Here is a 25,690-nt window from a genome sequence, read left to right as displayed (position 1 = left end):
ATTTTCAAAATGAAAAACCGGGACACATTTATAAATATTTTTTTTAAACAAATGACATCACATGATGCACCCCGTTGCCATGACAACAAGACACTGACATCAGGTGGTGATATGTTGCCATGACAATGTGGCATCACGTGATGCTTCGGCGTCATAATGCGTCCCGTTGTCATGTCAACCTGATGCCGCGTGACGTAATGGAGCGTCTCATTGTTATGGCAATGTGCATTACGTATTGTCACGCAGCCATGATGACAGAATGTGGAGGGGAGAATACAGCCAAAGGCAAGATAAATAAATATATAATACATGTTGTTATCTCCGGGTTAGCCTTCAATAGAAGGTGGCAACCCTGGCTGCAGTGTGTGTTTCTGTATACAGAGGTGGACCCTGCAGAGTGTGTGTGTGTAAATAGAGGTGGGGGCAACAGTGTGTGATTGTGTGTATAGAGGTGGGGACAGCAGTGTGTGCGTGTGTATAGAGGTGGGGCATCAGTGTGCATTTGTGTGTATAGAGGTGGGGGCTGCAGTGCATTTGTGTGTATAGAGGTGGGGGCTGCAGTGTGCATATAGAGGTGGGGGCTGCAGTGTGCGTTTGTGTGTATAGAGGTGGGGGCTGCAGTGTGTTTGTGTGTATAGAGGTGGGGGCTGCAGTGTGCATTTGTGCGTATAGAGGTGGTGGCTGCAGTGTGCGTTTGTGTGTATAGAGGTGGGGGCTGCAGTGTGTTTGTGTGCATACAGGTGGGGGCTGAAGTGTGTGTTTGTGTGTATAGAGGTGGGGGCTTTGCTTGGGCCCTTCAACTCTTACAGCCAGGGCATTATTGGCCAAGAATGCCCAGTTCGGAGGGGATGATTACTACTTAAAAAATGTATTTATTTTCGATTCTTAACATAACACAAACTCTCGTCTCCCCCCTTTCTCGCTCTCTCTGCTCCCTCACTGTTATACCTTCCCCTCCTCATACCTTCCCCTCCTCATTTCTCCCCCTCCCCATTTCTCCCCCTCCCCATATCTCCCCCTCATATCTCCCCATTCCTCCCCATACCTTCTCCTCCCTTCCTCATATCTCCCCCTCCTCATCTCCTAATATCTCCCCCTCCTCATCTCCTAATATCTCCCCCTCCTCATCTCCTAATATCTCCCCCTCCTCATCTCCTAATATCTCCCCCTCCCCATCTCATACCTTCCCCTCCCCTCATCATACCTTCCCCTCCCCTCATCATACATTCCCCTCCCCATACCTTCCCCTCCCCTCCTCATACCTTCCCCTCCCCTCCTCATACCTTCCCCTCCCCTCCTCATACCTTACCTTCCCCTCCCCTCCTCATACCTTACCTTCCCCTCCCCTCCTCATACCTTACCTTCCCCTCCCCTCCTCATACCTTCCACTCCCCTCCTCATACCTTACCTTCCCCTCCCCTCCTCATACCTTCCCCTCCCCATACCTTCCCCTCCCCATACCTTCCCCTCCCCATACCTTCCCCTCCCCATACCTTCCCCTCCCCATACCTTCCCCTCCCCTCCTCATACCTTCCCCTCCCCTCCTCATATCTCCCCCTTCCCTCCGCATACTGTATCTCCCCCTCCTCATACCTCTCCCTCCTCTCCTCCTATGACAGACAGACAGACAGACAGACAGGACACACGCACACACACAGGGAGACAGTCGACAGGACAGACACGCGCGCTCTGAGAAGCAGCTCAGCTTACTACATCCGCACCCATTACAAAGCCCTGCCCCGGTATCCTCTGACCTCCAACCAATCCCCTGCTTCTACTCTAAAGCCCCGCACCCCGGCATTCTACCATTGAAAAAAATACTCACTGGCTGCCGCCCACGCACCGCCGCCGACTCGCGCACGGGACCAGGGGCAAAACCCGGGACATTTCCGGGACGGACCGGCAACCGGGACAGCCCAGAAAAAAACGGGACTGTCCCGGCAAAACCGGGATGTCTGGTCACCCTACATAGAAGTGTAGCGCTTACTTTGTCTAATAAGTCCCTGTTTTCATCCTTGCTAACGGAAGGAAACTAAAAAAAAAAAAAAAAAAAAAAAAGTAGTCTTGATGGTTAAATGTAACTGACATGAATGCCTTAGCATTCAAAACAATAAGCCATCCTTACCACCTACACACAATTCATTATGACAGCTGATATGCAGTATACTGTTAACTGAAAAACAAGAGAAACAGTTCTTTGATGTAAATAGGAAGGATTAATGAACATGGCATTAAGGTAGATGTTTGCGTTTTGCAAAGTTAAAAACAATGTCTAATGAGAGTTTCTCAACATGGCATATCCTCACTGACAAATGGAACATGCAATCCTAGACACAGGGGGTTTGGAAGGTGCACTCAACCAGCACTAAGTTACTACTGTACATTCTACACCTCCTTAATCACTCAGAGCTTATTCTACTATATATCTGCAGAAGCTATTTTCGGCAGAAATTCCCCTTAAAAGTTAATAGGGAATGTGTTCCAAAAGCAATGTGACCATTGTCTACAGGGCCGCCGAGAGTGGGGGGGGGGGGGGGGGGGGTGACAGCCGGGGCTGGTGTCCCAGGCCCGTTGGCTGAGGGGGCCCAGCTGACCGGCACTGCAAATTTCCCCAACCTCTGGCCATGCCCTGCTGCCGGTCGCGGGCGGGCCCACGGCTCTCAGCTGCCTGCAGAGAGCCCAGTCGCGCGCCGGCAGTGGAAACTCGGCGGCGTGGGACAGAGAGAGGAAAGGTCCTGCAGACAGCTGAGAGCCGGGGCCCGGCCGCGACCGGCAGCAGGGCCTGGCCAGAGGTCGGGGGAAATTTGCAGCGCCGGCTGGCGCCCCAAGCTAGCAGACCCCCGTAGACACCGGGCCCGGCCTGACCCAAGGTAAGTCTGTATTTTTATATGTATTGGGGGGCTTGGGGATCTTTTTATATATATTGGGGGGTTTGGGGGTATTGTTAGGCTAAGGCCCCGGTCTCTCCGCTGTAACGCGCGCCCGCGCTTTTGGCGGCGCGTTCAGCCGATTCCCCGGTCTGCAGCTCACTGCAGGAGTAGAGACTGGGGAGGGCGTGGCGGAGGAGTGACGGGGCGCGGCCATGACGTCACCCGGCAGGTTCGCCCTCATTGGCTGAACCGCCGGGGGGCGTGCCTAATCGCTCGAGAGCAGGAATAGCTCTCGCGCTAGCGCTGCGGCCCCCCTCGCAGCGGGCCCGGCGCCATTGCGGTGAGGGCTCGTGCGCGCGGACGCTGTAGTAGGCAGCGGGGGCAAGGCCTTATATATATTGGGGAGGTTGGTTTTTTGTATGTATTTGGGGGGAGTGGGGGAGGTTGTATATATTTGGGGGGGGTTGGGATTTATTTTGTATATATTTGGAGGTGGGAAGTTTTTTGCATTGGGGTTGGGAAGCTTTTTGGTATATATTTTGTGGGGGGGAATTGTGAGGGGGAAGGAATGAGTGAGCGTGGGGTAATTGACGGAGGGAGAGGAGGGAGGGTGTGAATGAGGAAAAGACGGAGTAAGAGTGAGACGCAGGGGTGAGAAATACATGTGAGGCGGGGGGAGGGTAGGGAATGAGCGAACATGGGGTAATTGATGGAAGGAGGAGAGTGAGAGGTGAGATGGAGAGAAATATATGGGAAGAGAGAGGGAAATAGTGGGGGCTCGTGAGGTGTGAAATGGGGCTCGCAAAACTGTCGACAGAGGGGGGGGAGGGTGGTCAAAACTGTAGTCCTGGGCCCGGGAAATCTGTCTCTGTCTGCGGCCCTGATTGTCTACCATGGAATACATCTGAAATATCAGAGATTAGTATTTCTGAAATTAATAAATATTAACCCTTTTAATAACGTAGTGTTTTTTCCCCCAATTATTTTCCCTTATCTTGTTCAGTGTGCCCTACATGTTAGGTGTTACTGTTTTATAATTAAATGTAACCGCACATTAGGTGTTTTTTTTTTTTTTTTGTTAAATGTTTACTAGATTTATGTCAACAAAAAGACATTGGAGAACATTGCCTTCTGTGAGATTCATCCTTTCTACTTGGAAGAGCCATCCATCAATAATGCTCCTATCTCTCCTAACTAGTTAAATTGGGTTGCTTGTTTTGCAACGATTTCTGAAAATCCACAAGCTGCAGTGTATTATTTTTCAGAAAGGTAGAGTTATGATGCATGTAGAACAATGGTAGGCAAAAGGGCCGCACATTACCACACGCACACACGCACACACGTACACACACGTACACACACGTACACACACGTGCACAGTAAATACTGTCCCGCTGCTCTCGCCACCTAGTACCAAACGTGTGCTGCTTGGGCCAATATTTACTCGCCCGGGGGTTAAATCCACTCGCCCGGGGCGAGCAAATGTATAGGTTTGTCGAACACTGACTATATCCATCCCAGCAACATCTTTTTGCTAAGTGTCACTTTTATGTCTGAAAGCACTTCTTCCCATTATGTGTTATTTCTATTATTTGTTATTTATATTATTATCATGTGTATTACTGCTGTGAATCGCTAGTGTATGTACATTAATGACGCTATATAAATAAAGATATACATACATACATCTCCACTCCCCCAGTACTGAGTAGAAATGAGTGAGAGTGGGCTGCTGGGTTATTACATACATTATTGTTTTTACCAGCTCCTCTTTGTTCCTAATCTTATTTTGATTACAAAGGATTAAAAAATTGTCTTTTCACGAAAGATATTATATAAAGATTTTAAAAAACTTTGCAAAGCAATTACTAACAATGCAAAATATAAAAGCAACCATTTTAAAATGATTATACCGATTTTGATTTTTAACGGCATCTAACACCTACATTTAGATTTGTAAACATGCCAGTAATGTTGGTTAACTTGGGTCCTAGAAGGGGCTTGCACTTCAAAAACTGAAAGAACGATTCGAGATCCTTCCTTTAGTTTGTTTCTTTCTTCTCTTGCTTTTAAATGAATCAGCAGTGTTGCAGCAGTTACAGGGTAGGTGTGCTTAGATTTGCTGCTGTTTGGGAATCTCTCTAAAGCAATCTCCTGCTGCTTTAAAGGGACAGTCCTAGCGGCACTTACATTTTTTTTTTTTAATCTTTTTTTTATTTTTTATTATTATATACTGTATGCAGCCTTTCACTACCTTTATTGAAAACGAATTACCTAAGCTGCCGATCGATTCATTCTCCCTTAATCGATCATATTCCCAGGGTTCACTAAATGGTTGTCTTTACGTTTCCATCAATCCTTCAGTCAGTGTAACTCAGCAGCTACAATGTATCCTTATATCACTAATTTATCATTATCTATTGTTCAGTTTGCAGCTCAAATATCTTGCCCTGCTGGAGAGGTGGGCTAAAGCATACTCCGTATATTAAAACTCAAGAAAAGTGGCATTAAGACCGAGGTGGGCAACCTTGTCGCCATTCACCACAAGTGGTGAATTGGCCATCAAAGTGTGGCAAATTTTAGTTTGCCAACGTGAGGTAATACAGTACTGAGAAGCACGGGGGTGGCGGCAAGCACGAGGGCAGCTGCGGCGCCTGATCTTGATGCACTGGTGCTGAGGGGACTGGCCCAGGGGGTGACAGGGAGGCGAGTCCTGAGTGGAGGAGAGAACCAATGAGAGAATGGCGGGGGCGGAGCACACACCCCGGTGGCAACGGCGCCAGAGACTCCTGCAGGGACAGGTTCCTATTTGGGGGGGTGGGGAAGGATGATGATGGGGAGGAAATGAGATGATGATGGGAGGGGAAATGAGATGATGATGATGGGGGCGGAAAGGAGATGACGGGGAGGGTAGTGGTGGTGGTGTGAGAGGAGGATGAGGAGGGGGTTGAGAGGAGGATGGGGGGTCAGAGGGGGCTGAGAGGGAGGATGAGGGGGGTTGCAACAATCTTGGAAGTAGTGAGAGAGAAGCATTAAGATCAGTATAGCTCGCCATGTATGAGTGCAGGTATGTTATTTATAAATTATTTGACCGTTATGCCATTTGTTTCTACATTTCACTCCACGTATGCACAAATTTGCACCATTTCATATTTTTTTTCGTTGCTATTTAACCAATGAAGATATGCTGAAGTAACTATTTCAGTAGAAGAAGCTTTAAGCTCCTTTTATGTTCAGAAGAAGTTCACGTGACATCAGTGCTACAGTATATGTAAAGACCATGTTAGGATATAACATTTAAAGTTAAGATGTCTGACTGGGTGGGTCTTTTTGGATAAAAAGGCAACAGTAAAGGTTAGAGAAGAAAGGCCGAAGACCAGGAGGGAGAAAGATAACATCATGAAGAGAGAGAAAGATGTGATAATATCTGGAGAAGATAACTACAGAAAGCTACTACACTACCGACACACTTTATTAAAGTGTGGCCGGTACCGCAAGCCGGGAGATTTCCCGGCTTGCTAGTGGCCGCCGCTATGACGCGCGGTCACGCGTCTTCGGGAGCCTGCGCCCCCTGCACGCGCGTCCAGGGGCTCCCCGAGGGAGCCCTGGTGTCCCGCGATCGCGGGACGGCGGCAGGGGGTTCCGGGGAACCCCGCGGACCCGGCAGCGGTAGGGAGAGCGCCCCGATCGGAGGGCGCTCTTCCGCTGCTTCGGCGCGCGCCCGTCACCCTCGGGCGCGCGCCAGGCTACTGCTGCGGCCAAGAACGGGCAAATGCTCGAATAAACTTGGCCGCAGCAGTATGTGAAACAATTCTTAAGAATATCATAATCTATTTGAAACATCATCATTGCCATTCTTACTATTTTTGTATGTAAGTAATTATTTTCAAAATAAACGTTTTGTTGTTGTGTGCAACGACGAGAATGCTGAATTCTGTTACGCTGGAAACAAATCTATAGAAGAGACGTAATTAAGGACATTTAACAAGCCTGAAGCTGTTTCTTTCGTCGAATGAGCTGGTGACGTTAGCTAGTTATAAAACAGCCTGGATTTTGGCTCGGAAAAAGAAACCATTTTCCGATGCTGAGATGGTAAAAGATATTCTGGGGACGGCGATGGAAACTCTGTTGGAAACTACGAATTGAAAGGGAAGAATTATATCCTCCAAAAAGTGCAGAATTTGCAGTTAAGCCGCAAGCCGGTTGTTCGCAGAGTGCTGGAATTATCTAAAAACATTGAAGAGCAACTACTTGAAAGACTGACTGTGTTTTTCCTAGCGCTGGATGAGTCAACCGATTTTACTGACACGGTGCAATTAATATTTTGGGTTCGGTTTGTGCTTCCTGATTTTACAATTCGTGAAGAAATCCTTGTTCTTTGTGAACTGTGAGGCCATACTTGTGGAACTGATATAATAGCATGTTCTTGTATAGGCCATACTTGTGGAACTGATATAATAGCATAGCATGTTCTTGTATAGCGCTGCTAGTTTTACATAGCGCCTTACAGAGACATTTTGTAGGCACAGGTCTTTGCCCCGTGGATCTATGTTTTTGGTGCCTGAGGCACAGGGAGATCAAGTGACTTGCCCAAGGTCACAAGGAGCCGACACCAGGAATTGAACCAGGTTTCCCTGCTTCAAATTCAGTGCCTGTCAGTGTCTTTACTCACTGAGCCACTCCTTCTCCACAACTCAAACTATTTATTTATTTTTTTTTTTTTTTTTGAAGCTTCAAGAAAATGTGACCTAGATCTGATAAAACTTGCTTCTAGTACAACGGACAGTGCACCCGCAACGATTGGAAGAAAATCAGGGTTTGTTTCTCCTTTGAAGCAGCGTTTGAGTGAGAATGGTGTGAAATACATGTTGCCCTCCTTCCATTGCATTCTGCATCAGGAGAATTTGTGTGCGCAGATGCTCGGAACCGACACATTGAAAACTTTGATGGACATGGTTGTGAAAATCGTGAATAACATCCAAAGTGGAAGTTCCTTCATCCATCTACAGTTTGTTGAGGCCTTGAAAGAATGCAGTGACTGTGGTTTCGAGGATCTTACTGACTATGCAAATGTGAGATGGTTAAGCAGAGGAATAGTACTGGAATGGTTTACCTATTTGCTTCCTCAAAATCGAGATTTTCTTGTTGAGAAACTAAAGATAGAAAACATTTCTGACATAGAGAACCCTTCATGGCAGTGTGATTTACATTTTGTGTGCAATATCATGGCTCACTTTAAATGAATTAAATGTGAAGCTGCAGGGAAAGGGTAAAGTAATATGTGAGCTGGCACAGCATATTCAAGAATTCAACTCCAAATGGAACCTCATTCAGGTACAAACTCAGAAGGACGATTTGAGCCCTTTTGCAAACCTGACTAGATTTCTAGAAAAAAATGAGGAGTGTGGTCTGCTCGACATGAAGCGGCAACTACGTAAACTGGATAAAAAACCTGTCCCAGAAATCTGAATCATGTTTTTCTGATTTCAATGATTTCAATTACTTCAAATTGGCATTTAAATTCTTGCGTGATTCATTCCACTTTGTAATATCAAATGCAAGCAAATACATTTTCACCCTTCTGTCTTTGGACAAGCACAGACTTGAAGATGATTTGCTTTCTCTTCACAGTCTGGAACACTTGAAAATTTACCTGAATTCTTAAAAATCACAAATATGTGGAAATCTGTTCTGACTGACAACGATCTCACAACTTTGAAATCGGGCATTTCAAAATTATTATCCATGTTTGGACCAACGTGGGTGTGTGAATCGACATTCTCTACGATGGGATTCATCAAGTCAAAATACAGATCTCGAATCGTTGATGTCAATTTGGAGGCTGAGCTGAGATGTGCATTGAGTTCAGATATTCGGCCAATGTTTCTGCAACTTGTCAGAAAAAAGGATTGTCAAATTTCGCATTAAATTGCCTTACATTTTCAATTTGAACAATTTTCATTGTTTGCGTCTGACGCAGTTGTAACTGAGTAGTCAAAGTGTACATGTTTTGAATAAACTTGTTTAAACAGTGTGTGTTTTAAATTTTCGAATGAGCAACCTAATTCCTAAATTTTTATATGGTGTGGCTATTTTCACTTCTCATTCGCCACACCTGTGGCTACATTGAAAAATAGGTTGCCCACCCCTGCATTAAGAGTTGAATAATAATAAATAAAATGCAGTAAATATGTAATAATAATGAACTGATATATATATATATATATATATATATATATTTTTTAACTCCCATGTAGGATATTGCTTGGATTGCCTCTTTAAAGTAAAATATGCACACATTTCCCACCCACCTTTCTCTTCTTTTGATGGCTTGCTGGTCAATCATGTTGATCCAAAATGTTTTCTTGACTGATTGCTAAGGGGTATTCTTGACTTGGCTATTCTCGCAGCTGAGTTGCTTGACCACTGCTATTTCCTTGTCACTCAGGGACAGCTGGCCCTTTTCTTTTTCTCAGCGTGTGAATATTAACCCTATTATCACCAGCAACACAAACTACATGATATGTTTACAAGTTGAAATCCTGGGGGTCCTGGATACAAGTCGTGCAAAGTCCAAGTTAGAATCAATGTAAACATGTACTGTACATTTTTAATTACCAACTAACATTTCTGTGAAGATTGTATGAAAGGGTCATATTTTGAATAGGGATGTACGTAATCTCCATCATTTTACCCATTCTTACATTGTCAAGTTTTAGCATGTTGTCTAACCTATTAAACATTATATTCTACATATTCTTAGAAATTAAACAAGGCTTAATTTCTTCAAGATAAAATAAACTATCTACAGTATGCAGTTTTAGCATTATCATTCATCTTATGCTTGAGTTTTTCATTATACCACCCAATGGACCTGATCCAGTCATTCTGCATCACAGTTTAACACTGCAGTTTGTTCTCAGTTCATGCACATCTCCCAAAGTAGGCAACACACAATTCAATTACAATATGTTTGTTTCTACGGAAACTGCATAGCTAGGACATTTAGGTTTGAAAGACAACTATACACAAATGAAAATATACAATGTAACACATGTTTTGGTTCATACAGCAATATGGACCAAAAATACAATGCTTTGATCACCCCTCTGGCGACAAACAGGTTAAAGAAAAGTGCATAGCCGTAAATATCCAAAACAGGATAACTGGGAAAGCTTTCACAAACACTGGCATTCAGTCTTTAATTTGCTCAAATTAAAGATATATTACTTTTGAGTATATTCTAAGTAGAGATGAGCAAATTGTGGGGCGTATTTAAATCTGACGCCGATTGGCCGGTTCTTTTGAGCCACAGATATCTGCGGATCAGTTTCAGAAAGTGAAATCCGTCTTTTTTTTCCCTATGACTGACCCCAGCGGATTTCGGATTCAATTTGGATTCTGAGTGGGGAATCTTAAAAAGCAGCCTGGATTATATCCATTGGCGGATTTGGATTAATCTGCTCAGATTATTTAGTACACAATCCGCAGGAAGATTTTGGCGGGGGGGGGGGAAGGGATTTGGACCAGTTCGCCAAAGACTGACTATACAAGTCATGTTTATTGTACATTGTTTAAACAGACTAATTTACTGATTGTAACAGGGATTTATCACTGTTTGTGAGAAACTGCCTCTAAATCCAGCACCTATGCAGCACCTATCACCTGAGATCAGACTCCAAAAGACTGTTCATGGTCCCAAGGCTCAACAAAGTATCCGGCCGCTCCTCCTTCTCTTACCGTGCACCCCAAAACTGGAACAACCTACCAGAGACTCTCACATCCACCACCAGTTTAAGTTCTTTCAAATCTAAGGCTGTCACACATTTTAATCTGGTCTGTAACTGTTTCATACGCCCATAATATATATTATCTTTAACTGTGCATGCAATGTCTTGTATATAATGTATACCCTGCTCATTTATGTAACTGTACTTGTAACCATGTATTATTTGTATTAACTCTGAGCCCAGGACATACTTGAAAACGTGAGGTAACTCTCAATGTATTACTTCCTGGTAAAATATTTTATAAATAAAAATAAATAAATAAATCCAGCACACTGCTGGTTAATTGCACACAGGCAATCAACCAGACTCCACTTGGCTGATTTTGACTTTTAGAAAAGCCTGATGTGAGAAACAGAAGATAGATTCCTTAGCTCACATTTGGGCTGACAGAAGGAGAGCACAGATACCTGCACACAGACACTGTCTTGAGCACAAAGGCTGTGCTGATATCAAGACACCCAGACACCCATATTTCCTGGGCACAGAGGACCATAGAACTTGCCAGAGACTGACATGGAGGGCCATCTGCTTAAAGTACTTCCTGAGACTATGGGGTAATGGGAATATCCCTCCAGTCCTACAGATAGGGTATAGGGAAGTAAGTTAGCCCTTACAAAGGGATAGGGGTTTGTTATTTAGTTGTTTTTGTATGTGTTGCCTGGATAAAGGAACAGGCTCGATAAAGCCAAGATATAATTTCACCCAAATCGGTCTCCATTAAATATACCTCTGCACACATCTATTACACTGATATTTCAGTCTAACAGAATCTCTACTAGTTTGCTCAAGAAATCAATTGTTGTATTGTTTTGACAACGACAATGAAAAATATAGGTCAAATTAAGAATCTACAATATTGTGGTTAATATACAGAGATTAATTGGGTTGTTGTTGTTGTACAGCATAGTGTCTGTTCTTTATAAGAAAAACATTCTTATTTTGTCAAAACCAAAACAAGAAGATGCAGTATACTGTACAGTACTGTAGGTAGACAAATATGTTCTTCCTTAGCTCATGATATGTGTATTTACTAAAGTTAGCCTGAAACACAACCATACTACAGTATTGTGCTTTTAATGCTTAAAACAATGTATGGGGGTTTCATGCCAAATTGTGCCATTCCATACTCATAGAGAAACTGCATATATATTTTTAAAGTCAAACTCCTAAGTAAATAACTGAACGCACCTTGATTATCACATACAGTACTATGCCTTAGCAATGTGATAGCCCACAGTGGACTTCAATAGCTTCAGAATGTATTTTGCTATTAGAATTCCCTGCTTCGATTTTACCTAGAGTTGCACATAGATTGATGTCATGAGTTTATGTACTGAATTCTAAGTCCCACTCCACCATGTCTATTGCATGATTGTAAGCCCTTCTTTCGGCAGCCTCATTAATGTGCAGGATGAGATAGTGGTCACCGGAGACCATATATATATATATATATATATTTTTTTTTGGTGCCATATATTTTCTTAACATGTACTATGCATTGATATTTCCATTAACACCGTTCAGGTCAGGGTTCCTGTTTGACACTCACGTTATGGGCTTGCATGATTTAAGGTTGTTTAGCATTGCCGGTTTAACTCTGCTTAATCAGTGCATTGCAAATCATTTTCTTTACAAGGCTATGTAAAAACAAAGCCTAATAGAAGACTAATAAATCATTTAGTATAACAGTTGATATTTTGGGTATGCTGATCTGGTTTGAAACTCCACAAATGTATAACCGTTCAAGAAATCTCCACTTCTTTTTACAAAAGGAACCTCTTTATGACCAAACAATTAACCTATACACATAAAGGGGCCTATGCAGAGAGCAGCGAATTTTAAAATTGGCGAATTTATTAAAAAGTAGCTTTTTTGGAGAGTTTTAATCTCCATATGCAGAAAAGTGCGAATTCTGCTATGTTTAACATGGATGCGTGTGGCGAGTTTAAATTGGCGAGATGCGCGCTTCAGAAATGTGTTAAAACAAATTCGCGCCTTTTTTTTTCCCTTTGCAATGGCCGCGAGCGGCAGTTTTTTTTGGCGAGGCAAAACGGAGACAATCGCGCCATTTTATTGGCGCGAACAGCCGCTAGATGCCGTTCGCGCCTCTCTGCATACGGATATTTTTTAAACTGGCGAGATTGCGGTTCTCGCCAGCCGCGAGGCGAGTTTTACAAATAGAAAAGAAAAATTGGCGCGTTTTTCGGAAATCTCCATTTTCTGCTGTTTTCTGCGCGATTATCTCCAAAAAATGGCGAATTTCGAAAATTCGCTGCTCTCTGCATAGGCCCCAAAGCCTGGTAGAGTGCTGTCTTGGGAAATCTGGGTTGCAGGAGAGATGGGATATGCAATCAGGAAATCATCATATCACATGTTTTGTTTCTATTTGCCATCATAACTACTGTATTTAATTCAACCATCTCCAAAACTCAAGCTTCCTATATAATAGTTAAATAAATTCTTCTCTTACAATTCGTGATAACTACTTTTGTGGCAACATGAAAGTTGGGATATGCAAATCATTTGCTCTTGTTACTGATAGTAGTGGCAATTAGTTTTAGTCCACTGATTTGTTTTCTTCTTGAAATCAATAGATTGAAGTTCTGTTTTTGTAATTATGATTTAATATGAATCTAAACACATTTTCTGCTAGTGATGGCCCATGTATAATTTACTCATTGATGTACAGCTCTTACTTGTGCTTTAAGGTTCTGTTACTCTTTTAAATTCAATTAAATCGTGTTTCTAGTTCTAGCAGCAGCAAACATTTGCCAGAGCTTAACATTGAGAATCTTGGTTCATTTAAATGGGTTTTAATGAAATAAAGAACACAGCTACAGTATCCTCTGAAGTGTTCACTTTATAGGTCAGCAGTATTGTAGCTTTTCTTCCTGAGCAGATAGGAAACACTAAGGTAAAGCACTAAGGGACTATGACATGCTTGTATACAGAACAGAGGCTGCACTAGCTATTTTTCAATGGAGTAAAAACCCTTTTTGTTTTTTTAATGTTGTAGTCTTTTTTTTTTTCTCCAATTGGAGTATACACATGGATACAAATACATCCATATGTATACACATACTGTACAGTGTGCATGCATACACATACAGTACTTACATATATACACATACACATGTGGAGAGGCTCTCCCACAGGTCAGACCGCACGCTCACACCACCCATGGATGCAGAGCTGTAAATGCTCTCCTGTCTGAGATCACGCCCCACAGTGCATTGCGTATTGTAACTCAATGCATTGTCTGGTGCGATCTAAGAGAGCAGAGTGGTGAGTAACTGCTCAGCCTCCATGGGCGGTAAAAGGGCACCATCTATGTTCTCCACACTGATTTAAAGGGTACCCAACAGGTTATAGGCGCCAATGACGCCTATACATGCGTCAATGTATCTTCCTGTATACTATTTTAGCACTATATAAATCATAACTGGTAAAATACATACTTTCATTGCCAAGCGGGTTTTAAATAACACTGAAAAATAGTGGATTTATACGTTGAATATCTGATTGAAAGTAATACAGGAAAATGTTGCATACCAATAATCAAAAAATGAGAAATACTGATACCGGTGCTCTCTAACTCAATGAGGGAAGGCTCGCTGCAATCAAAGTACAGGATTCACAAAAAAGGAGGAGTAGAGGCTCCACGGATTTCATAAAAGCGAAATATTTATTGAATCCAACGAAGTGTCCAACGTTTCGGCCGTCAGCAGCCTCTGTCAAGGAGTCCTGACACTCCTTGACAAAGGCTGCTGCGATGTAATTTGTGGGATACACCACCTCACAGGCTCAGGAACCCACTATACTGCATGGGATACACCACCACACAGGCTCAGGAACCCACTATACTGCATGGGATACACCACCACACAGGCTCAGGAACCCACTATACTGCATGGGATACACCACCACACAGGCTCAGGAACCCACTATACTGCATGGGATACACCACCTCACAGGCTCAGGAACCCACTATACTGCATGGGATACACCACTGTCCAGGCTCAGGAACCCACTATACTGCATGGGACACACCACCACACAGGCTCAGGAACCCACTATACTGCATGGGACACACCACCTCACAGGCTCAGGAACCCACTATACTGCATGGGACACACCACCACACAGGCTCAGGAACCCACTATACTGCATGGGACACACCACCACCCAGGCTCAGGAACCCACTATACTGCATGGGACACACCACCACCCAGGCTCAGGAACCCACTATACTGCAGGGGATACACCACCACACAGGCTCAGGAACCCACTATACTGCATGGGACACACCACCACACAGGCTCAGGAACCCACTATACTGCATGGGATACACCACCACCCAGGCTCAGGAACCCACTATACTGCATGGGATACACCACCACCCAGGCTCAGGAACCCACTATACTGCATGGGATACACCACCTCACAGGCTCAGGAACCCACTATACTGCATGGGATACACCACTGTCCAGGCTAAGGAATCCACTATACTGCATGGGACACACCACCACACAGGCTCAGGAACCCACTATACTGCATGGGACACACCACCACCCAGGCTCAGGAACCCACTATACTGCAGGGGATACACCACCACACAGGCTCAGGAACCCACTATACTGCATGGGACACACCACCACACAGGCTCAGGAACCCACTATACTGCATGGGATACACCACCACCCAGGCTCAGGAACCCACTATACTGCATGGGATACACCACCACCCAGGCTCAGGAACCCACTATACTGCATGGGATACACCACCACCCAGGCTCAGGAACCCACTATACTGCATGGGATACACCACCACCCAGGCTCAGGAACCCACTATACTGCATGGGATACACCACTGCCCAGGCTCAGGAACCCGTTATACTACATGGGATACACCACTGCCCAGGCTCAGGAACCCACTATATTGCATGGGATACACCACCACCCAGGCTCAGGAACCCACTATACTGCATGGGATACACCAGCACCCAGGCTCAGGAACCCACTATACTGCATGGGATACACCACCACACAGGCTCAGGAACCCACTATACTGCATGGGACACACCACCACCCAGGCTCAGGAACCCACTATACTGCAGGGGATACACCACCACACAGGCTCAGGAACCCACTATACTGCATGGGACACACCCACCACACAGGCTCAGGAACCCACTATACTGCATGGGATACACCACCACCCAGGCTCAGGAACCCACTATACTGCATGGGATACACCACCACCCAGGCTCAGGAACCCACTATACTGCATGGGATACACCACCACCCAGGCTCAGGAACCCACTATACTGCATGGGATACACCACCACCCAGGCTCAGGAACCCACTATACTGCATGGGATACACCACTGCCCAGGCTCAGGAACCCGTTATACTACATGGGATACACCACTGCCCAGGCTCAGGAACCCGTTATACTACATGGGATACACCACCACACAGACTCAGGAACCCACTGTATTGCATGGGATACACCACTACTTTTTTCCTTTTTTTTTTTTTGCTCGACCCCTTGGAGACATCTCACAAACCCCTAGGGGGTCGCGTACCACCTGTCGAGAATCGCTGGGTTATATATTCTGTTATTGAATCATTATAAGTTATGTTTGTGTAGTCCAACATGGATTTGACTGTTGATTTGACATTTTGTGCCCTCTCTTTTGCAAAATGGAGTGGTGGTTTGTGCAAGTATCCATAGGCTAGCATTTTTTCCCCCTTTTTTAATATTGTTTTTTGTATATTAAATTACTATATGAACCTTTTTCTCTGTGACATTGTAGTTCTTTTGATATACAGTAGTACGCTGCTCAGGCTATTGGGTAGGATAATATTGTTCAAGTTATAGCGTATACATCTCCCACCCCCTTGTGTTGTAGCGACCGGGTCCATGTCATGTGCTGGTGAGCGGAAGGAAGGGCTGCCGACAGGGGGATACAGCCGGGACTGCTGTCCCTGTCCCAGTCAGTCAAGGGGCCCGGCAACCCTACTGTGTATGACCCACTCTCCGCTCTGTGGCTGCCACACCATTAGGCCCGGGCCTCTTCCCCCTGCCATTACCTCCTTATACCCCCCCTCCTGGTCCATTACCTCCTTATACCCGTTTCAGTCCCATTACCTCCTTATACCACCCCCAGGCCCATTACCTCCTTATACTGCCCTGCAGGTGCATTACTCCTTTCACCCCCAGCCCCCATACCTACACCCCCTCACACATGCCCAACTCCCCTCAAGACCATTGCTTCCTTACACCCCACCCCCCAGGCTCTTTACCTCCTTATAACCCCCAGGTCCATTATTTCCTTATACCCCTCCCCCCTCCCCCCCCCATTACCTCCACTTCCCACCCACAGCCATACCTCTTGGTACTTCCTCTCGCCTCCCCCCATGCCCATACCTCCTTATAACCCCTCTCGCCTCCCCCCATGCCCATACCTCCTTATAACCCCTCCTGCCTCCCTCCCAAACTACATCCCTCCTTTTGTTTCCCCTGCCAGCCCCACATCTCCCCCAATTCCAGGCTAGAGGGGCTGCTTCTTATATTTGTTGTGGACCCAAGGATTCTTGGTGACGGCCCTGGGGGCAGCGCCATGTTTAGTACCTATTCAGCCTGGTAATATTTAATACAAACCAGAACAATGGGTTCTTCTCGCCCCAAAACGTTGCTTGTTTTATTTCCCAGTGAGAATATGGTATCGTCAATGAAAAATGTATTTCTTGTAACTTTACTCAGTATTAACAACAGCTTTCTTTCTGGGAGTGCCAAGCTTATTTTTTTTTACGTTTAAATGTACCTAAAGCAAACATTTTAATGACAAGTCTTTTCTGGTGCATTTCTTTAACGTTTTCAAATAGCAAACAATTTGTGGTTAATTTAACCTGGCTGTATAGTGTATAAACAACTCTTTTTCCCAGGAAATGTGTAGCTATGGTTACAATTTTGCATACTTTAACAACGACAGGTTACTGAAAGTTGGAATGTAGTGTCATTAAATATGTGATCAAGTATAACAGCGTTTTTATCTTAATCTATTTCTTTTTTTTAATTGTGCTTATTTAGTATTTGTCTATGTACTAAGATGTTGCTATTTCATTGCTGGAAGACTGCTCCAAAACAAAAGGGGTTAATAGGATTAGAGACATTGGTATTGTGTAGCTGTTCTTTCAGAACGTGTATACTGTGTGTGTGTGAAGCAGCTTAGCACAGTAGTGTTCACTGACATGAATCCTATCTTTAAGTGAATTTTCTCTTGTTAGAGAATGCATCTCAATCTCTCTACTGCTTGACTGTGCTAACCAGGTCTTATCTTGTTTCCAATCCTTTCTCTTTCAAGCACCAATTCCTCCCACTCTGTTTAGAAACGAAATGTTTGAAACATTGTATTGCCGTTTCTTTGGCTCGTTTCTAAAATTACTTTTCTTGGCTGTTTTTGTTATTTTTAGAAAGAGTTCTGTAATATTTATGACCCTACTTATTACACTGAAATTACAATAACATAAAAACTCAACCATGTAACAGCCTTCCAATTATATGGTAGAATTTAAAAGTAATAAACATTATGATCAAATCCGTGAAAATCACTATGGGCTCTATATATATGAAAAGCAAAATTTAGGTGCAATGTCCTTATTTTGTCACAACTCTCTCTGAAAAGTACCTGTCACAAGCTGCGTCTGTGTATTAATCTAAGTCGTGCCATTTTCTTGTATGTCTGCGACGGGATGAGGGATTTATGGACTCCAATGTATTGCCTACATTCAATACAATCTAATAGAAAAAGGAAAATATTCATGAAATCTTGGAAAATCCTCTCTGTTTGTTTAAGTCCTTTAATTCTGGTGTTATGTGAAGGGCAAGTTATTTATGCTATTCAAGGGGTTGAAATTAGGATAGCTGTAGATTCTCTTATAATCAAGATAGATGTTTGCAATGAGGGTGGCCATAGGAAGAACTGATTTTGATTGGAATATCAAGTAGTCAAATTAAAATGAATCAGTGGAATATTGTTTCTGTAGCTTTTGCAGTAACATTGGGGGCAAAGGAACAGGTATTTTGATGGACTGTACCACTTTACAGTACACAGCAAATCAGTGAAATGAAAGAAACATGTTCCTATATATGCTGCAGGTTGTTCGAAGCAAGGAGGTTGCCCAGACTTAAGCTTAGCAGATATTTTGATGCAGATTGAAAATGAAAATTGTTTGACACAGAGTCCAGTATCTCATGATGGGGTTTATTCAATATATGGCTGCTTCGGGTCCCATTATAACCTTGATTCATCTCTGTATAATCTGTTACTCGTCCCTAAATCATCCTTTTAACATTCACCATATCCCAAGCTGATACACCTTTCAGTCTCAATAATGCAATTTCTGGGGTACTTTAAGAAAAGTCCTAAATATACTGTGCTTTTGCGTGTGCGATATGCGGCATTGCTTTAATGAGCTGTTATTGTTAATACCTTATTCAAGCGTAGATCTCCAATTTAAGTTTTTTTTTTATTACTTCCAATATCCTGTGTAATGTTATCTGTAAATATTGACTGGAAAGCTAATTATATCAATTCTGCCCTGAGTTGTGCTTGTTAAAGAGTCTCTGATGTGGATATGTGATTGCCCAGGCATGCATTAGACCCCTGTTCGTATGTAACGTGCTGTATTGCTGTGTGAGTATTTGGAATCCTCTAATATTCCACATCTCTTCCGTTGTGTTACAACTTGTGCATATGGGAAGCAAAGAAACATAAGTTATCTCAGGACAGGGCTCATATGTTTCTGACAATTATTGCATGAGTTGCTAAATTAGTGTTTATAACCCATTTGTTCCCCATGTCCATGACTCCTTTCAATATAATGCCGTTAAATGATTTAAAAATAAGTAGTGTGACCTGCCTAGCTTTTTCCAACTATTGTCTAGTGCCAAAATTGGCGTTTTTGTAAAATTCTGGTGTGTGTGAGTGTATCTCAAAAATATTAACCAACATGTAGTAGGTTATACAATGCTGGTTTCATGACATTTTTTATGTCAGTGAATCTATTGGGGGGGAAAATGCAAGTAGCTAACAATTGTCAACTTCAAAAAAAAAAAATGTCTCTAATGTTTTCTCTTTTACTTTAAATAAAATGATCACTTGTGTGCATTCACATGCCTTAGACAGGTCTCCAACCCTGCTTTTCATTGTTATCTCTTAACATACAATGCTTCCCCTGCAGCCAGGGATTCTGGGTAATGACATGCAAATGAGCACACAGTGTCTAATCCATTTTAACACGGACCCCTATAAGATTATAACTGCCGTATTACACAGCTTTTCAGCACAGCCTGGGTTAACGAAGTGCATAGCCAGTAACCCTACTCACAGACAGCTGTTAAAACCTTTTGCGTCTCATCAGTGCGAGGTTGCTTTGTTACGCCGGTGCTGCCCGCAGACCAGACCCGTCCCCTGTGCTGAGGTGGGACGTAGGGATACACGCACCCGCAGCAATGGGAGCGTGTCCGGAGTGTGGTGTTATTGTTGCCAGGCCAGGTATAGTAGTGAAGACAATACTTGCCGGTACCGGTAGTAGAGAAGGAGTAGTTATTGCCGTTGCCAAGGTCAGGGATGCCAGAAGTCACGAAGTCCAAGTAGAGCCAAAGTCGAGAGCCAGAGGGGGTAGTCGTCCAATCCGCGTCAATACCTGAGGAGTCACTGAGAGAATAGTCAAATGCTTCCATACAGAACTATGTCGAGCGACGAGTGATGGGAAGCACAGGCATAATAAAGCTGGGCAGGCCAATGGGAAAAGGGGGCAGGCCTGGAGGACTGCAAGGAGTCCTCCCTGATAGGAGGGAGGTGTTACAGCCCAGCTGAGTGTGATCATTGCTTTGCATTGGACTGTGTGATGCTTGGGGGCGACGCCTCACTGCAGGAGCAGAGGTTAAAAGTGTTCTGTTAGGCGTGTGCTCTGTAAGCTGAGACTGCATGCACATAACGTCTGGGGCTGGCGTGCGTGTAGGAGGGCGTGGGCGCGCCCGGCGCTGAGTAGAGGAATCGCCGAGGGGAGTGATCCCGCGACGGCGGCAGGGGCGAGGAGCCGTGGAGGCCGGTAACGCAGGCTTGTTTTGTGTGTGCAGGGGCTCCCTGCGGAGAGGGAGTGCTTTGTGTGGGAAGCGAGGAGAACGCCGATTCCTGACATGCTTATACTGGCTTTGGGTAAAAAAGTGACAAAGTTTTACTTTACTAATTAATTTTCAGGTTTTACAATGGAAAATGTAATTCTGAATTAAGCATAAGAATGCAAATGACAAAAAAAAATCATAAAGTGGGGGAATATTCTAGGTATAAAAAGGGAGATACAGATATAGCATAAACAGATAAGCATTAGTATCCAAGTAAGAAAATGTTGAAAGGCAATAGAGGTGCACTCACTACATGTGAGGTATAAGAGGGGGTCAGATAGGGTGCAACCACATGTATCTGGAAGCCATGCCAGACATGCATGCATATAATTAGCCTGAATTATCAATGGTCACACAGAATCCTTTCCCTATGTACAGTAACAGACTCAAATGCTGGGATTTAACGTTGATGTTAGGGAAGCTGCCCATCAGTTTGACTTGGTTATTCTGTGACTCTCATGGGATGAGAATGCACTTGCAATGTAATCACTTACAAGCATAGACACTGTCAAGTTAAGGCAAATGTGCAAAAAATGAGGTTGTGATGGTTCCTCATAAATGAGCTAACGCTTCACATAAGCACGATTCTTAGGGGCAGATTCATCAAGCAGGGTTAGCGCACCCAATCTGGCATGAACTCCCATTAACTTGAGTCCTAACTTCCTACAGTGCACAGATATGCTGTCCAACCTGTGAAAGCTTCTATCAGTACAAATTAGATCATCATTCATTACCTACAGACTCGAGGAGAAAGCGGAAACCTGTTACATTTTTCAGCTGCAGATGTAGCAGGTTTTCTTGTTCTCTCTGGTGCGATGCGGTGGATATTTCACCATTTTCTGTGCCAACGTTGGCATTGAATCCTATGTAAACTCTGTAGTATTGTGAGTGATATTGAGATGTGGCGGTGAGTCTTCATGATATATAGAAATTTGACAGAGATGGTGTTAAACAGCTGAAGGACCTAAAGTCCTTGGGTTTTCTTGATTTGATTAATTTTCTTATGTAAAGAATCACTGACAATACACTGTATGTGTATTTGTGTATCTTAATGGCCCCTTACATTACACTGAGGGTATGGATAGTGTGTATAGAAAAACATGAGATGTGGGGGGGATTCAGCATTGGTATTCTATTTTGGGCTAATTCAGTTGTTTGATGGGGTATAAAAGGGTTAAGATGGGTGGCAATTGGGTAAAACGTTTAGTCTGCAACAGCTTGCAAATTGAAAGTAAGGGTGCTTTGTCTTGTTTTTGTGTGAAAATAGGAATTTAAAACAACAATTAATATTTGGAAGAACCTTTTATTATTTTAATTAATATGATTTTCATTTAAAAGCATCTTGAGCATCTGTATACACGTTTGATTCTTGAAAAGTGAATTAATATTCCATTCCGGTATATGATCTTTTATGTTGTTATGCTATTTCGCTCCAAAGATATTCGGAGCTGTATAAAAATCCATATTTTGCACTTGTAGGTTTTAGTGATTATCCATTAAATCAATTTGAAATAATTACTAAGGAAACATAAATGGTAATTGTATGTATTTTTCCAGCAGGTTATTCATATAAAAATTTTATTGGTACAGAAAATAAAGAACAAATCTAGAGTGGAAAGGAAAAGGTTATAAAAAGAAGAAAGGGAGGGGGGAGTCGGTGAGGTTTATTACAGTATATATTCATGTATTTGTATATGTACTTACATGTATACAGTGGTATATTTTTCATCTGTAGCCCTGTTTCCTATTGAACACAGTCCGCTACCATATGCTGTATAACCTGTGGGCTCGCAGGGCCTGAGCCTCCGCCACGGAGAGCCTGGGGCACGCGTAATAATATGTATAACCTTATACGTGGTGCAGCGCCTCCACCTGCGATGGCTCCCACCAGAGGGGGAGTGGTTCCTCGCAGGACACTTGTATATCACTCCACACACACTCGGCATATAAAACAAATGAATGACTTTACTATATTGCAATGGCAGTATATATATATATATATATATATATATATATATATATATATATATATATATATAGTATCTCTAGAGGAGACACTATCTACTGCGTCTCGCAGGATTCTCCCTCCTCCACCGGGTGATCCCACCCCGTGTCCAGTAACCCCCCACAATATGTCCCCCACCCTCAAGTGGAATAATGGATATATATATGGGTGACTGCGCAGCCACTATGTCCCGTGTGAATAGAGTATGAATCATTGGTGCACTTGGTGATGGTTACCTGCCGGGCACTCCAGTGCCCGGGCCTGCCAAGGATCTTCACAAAGGATCAGATGCGACTGGAACCCGCAAGAGCCACCCGGGGCGATCCCACCCAGATGACTGCAGCAACCGTAGAGGAGTCTGAGCCCAGACCTCTGCTTGCGGATATGTACTCTCTCTTTACTTTGTCTCTGAACTGACACAATAAGGGGAACTGGAACCTGTCTAGGGCCAATCGCTAGCTCCGCTCACGCTACGGGGACTCAGGGCCAAACTGGGCCGGTGTATAAGGCCTAGGTAGGGGCTGGGTGCCTCCCTACACCTGGAGCTCCGTCTCCTTCCTCCTCCCGCTAGTTCTGGGCAACGTGCGCGCCCGTGCGACCCTATCTCCCGATATCCCAACCACCCGGTTGGTTCCCTGGCGTCACATGGTCTCGCGGTGGCTGCTGGAACTCGTAGTCCCCTACGCTCCACCCTATAGGAACTATTCCTCCTTCGCGGGCTTTGGCAGCTATGCCCACACATGCGTGACCTCTGCTCCCTAGTCAGCGCCGCAACCTTCTGCGCCTGCGCTAGTATCAACATGGCGGCGCCCTGAAGTCGCGGAACCTCCGATATACCGGAGCGTTCCCTGCCCTGCTGCAACCCTCCCATCCGACAACAACAACTACGAGAGAGGGGAGCCCGGCTACACATCTATGTGCTGTTTTTTAAATCGTCATATGGTCAGACTGTTTTAATCAAATACAATACATGGGTGCTTTATTTCCTTAGCTTTTTGTCAAAAACCTTTCTTATTGCTATTCCATCAGACACCTCCCAGCACTGGACAGATAACTACCGGCTCATTCCATTGAATGGACATATGGTGTCTCTTGTGGACACAAGGTGTCGTATGGTGTAATGCCGCTTAGTAAGCATGGCCTTTTATCTGTGGAGGGAATTGTGAAACTGCAGGTTGCAGCTGGTGTCGTGTATACTGGGAAACAAGAGCGTTTTATTTTGTGTCTCTGTATTGTGAAGTAAAATAAAAAAATAGATAAGTGGATGTCTCAAACCGGTACTATTGATGGCGAAAGAAAGAGTTGTTTCTTTAAGCAAATATGGAATTGAAAATGGAGATGTAGCACTGAACATAGGAAAATTATCTGCAAATCTATATATCAAAAATATAGATCGGTGTCTTCATGCATGTAAAACCTCGACAACAAATTGGTATCCATTAATGGCAAAATAGCTAATATAGGCTTACTCAGACACAATAAAAAAAAAAATATATATATATACATCCCTGAGCAAGATCCCTTGCTGATTGAAACATCTGCCTGCAAATTAAATATGTAACTATATATTTTTTGTATATGTTGTCCCCATCACTGTACTGTATACATTTAAGGATAGCAATGTAAATGTCTTCCTTTGTATGTTTATTAAGTGCCACGTATGTGTAGTGTTTTGCAAAATGAGTGTGCAGCTGGAATAACACACAAGGAATGGTGTACAATACAGGGATATGAATCAAAATTAAAGGGAAACGAAGATTGATCCCTAATTTAAAGCGTTTACCATCTACAGTATGTGACTAGAATACAATTAGTAGGGGATCAGCTAGTATTATGCACAATTGTATTAAGTTATTTCCCCCACCTCCCCTCCAATGAATAACCCTACTAATATTTTGAAGACTATGAATATAGTTGGAAAAGGAAGAAAGCTTCAAATCCCTTTTTTTAATCTGATGGTTTTTGAGAGTGACAGGCAACTGAGAGATTGTATTTACAATATCTGAATGCGGACATTAATGAGCTGGCAACACGAGTAATAGAAGTGGTATTTGGAATGCAATTAATAACTTGTCTGGACAACTGCCGTGTGTGTGTGTGTGTGTGTGTGTGTGTGTGTGTGTGTGTGTGTGTGTGTGTGTGTGTGTGTGTTTGTAACAGACAAAAGAGGGGGAGTGGAGAAGAGGTTGGATTTCATTTTTTTTTCTAACTTACAGCCAGTGACGTGAGACATGCCTGGAACGATCAGGCAGAATCAAAACAGTAGAGTTGAAGATGCTGGCACAAGCAGCTTGGTGCATCTAAAGCAAATGCTGATCATCCCTGCATTGCAAGCAACACGGGTAGAGTCCTTCTAGAGAGTCTGCAGCCAGACAACTCTGCAGAGGTGTACAGTAGATAGTGCTTTTTTTTTCTCCTTCCCCCAGTTCCCTTACCCTTGTATTTTTTTTATTTCCAAACTGAACCTTTGGAAATGATTGGAGTTAACAGCGTCCAGAGCACCGGCAAGGTGCGGGTGAGAGCCTCGGGCTCTATGAAATATGCCCGGGAGGAATCTATCCGACGCCAGTCCCACCGGTCCAAGTCTCTCAAAATCTCCCATTCGTCTGAGTTCTCGTCTGGGCACGCCAAAGAGAGCAAGGTATATTAAATAGCACATCTGCCACTTGCCAGTCAGCATGCAGCATCCAAAACTGTATTCTCTGTTCCATTTCTTCATGTAGAGGCTTCAAAGGCTAGAGGGACTTGCAAGTGTTAGTTCTGTGAAATAAGAAGGCAAGTGAGGATTTTACACACCTGGAAAAAATAAGCGACAGATTTCCAGGATGTTA

General features: G+C 43.7%; 1 protein-coding gene across 11 annotated transcripts in view; it reads left to right on the top strand.

Moving 5' to 3' along the window:
* The window catches only part of PSD3 (pleckstrin and Sec7 domain containing 3), a 586,117-nt gene that overhangs the window by 421,507 nt on the left and 138,920 nt on the right, over positions 1–25,690 (top strand). The window contains exon 1 of one of the 11 annotated variants that reach the window (XM_075605228.1): positions 25,067–25,500. The exons of the other annotated variants lie outside the window; for them this stretch is intronic. Coding sequence (XP_075461343.1) covers positions 25,333–25,500 — 168 coding nt within the window. The 5' untranslated portion in view covers positions 25,067–25,332. Of the gene's footprint in view, positions 1–25,066; positions 25,501–25,690 lie in introns of those variants that run through there. 11 annotated transcript variants of the gene reach the window in all.

Source organism: Ascaphus truei, chromosome 1 (assembly GCF_040206685.1).
Source record: "Ascaphus truei isolate aAscTru1 chromosome 1, aAscTru1.hap1, whole genome shotgun sequence".
Taxonomy (NCBI): domain Eukaryota; kingdom Metazoa; phylum Chordata; class Amphibia; order Anura; family Ascaphidae; genus Ascaphus; species Ascaphus truei.
Note: the sequence above shows the minus strand (reverse complement) of the source record. Positions and strands in the feature narration are given on the sequence as shown.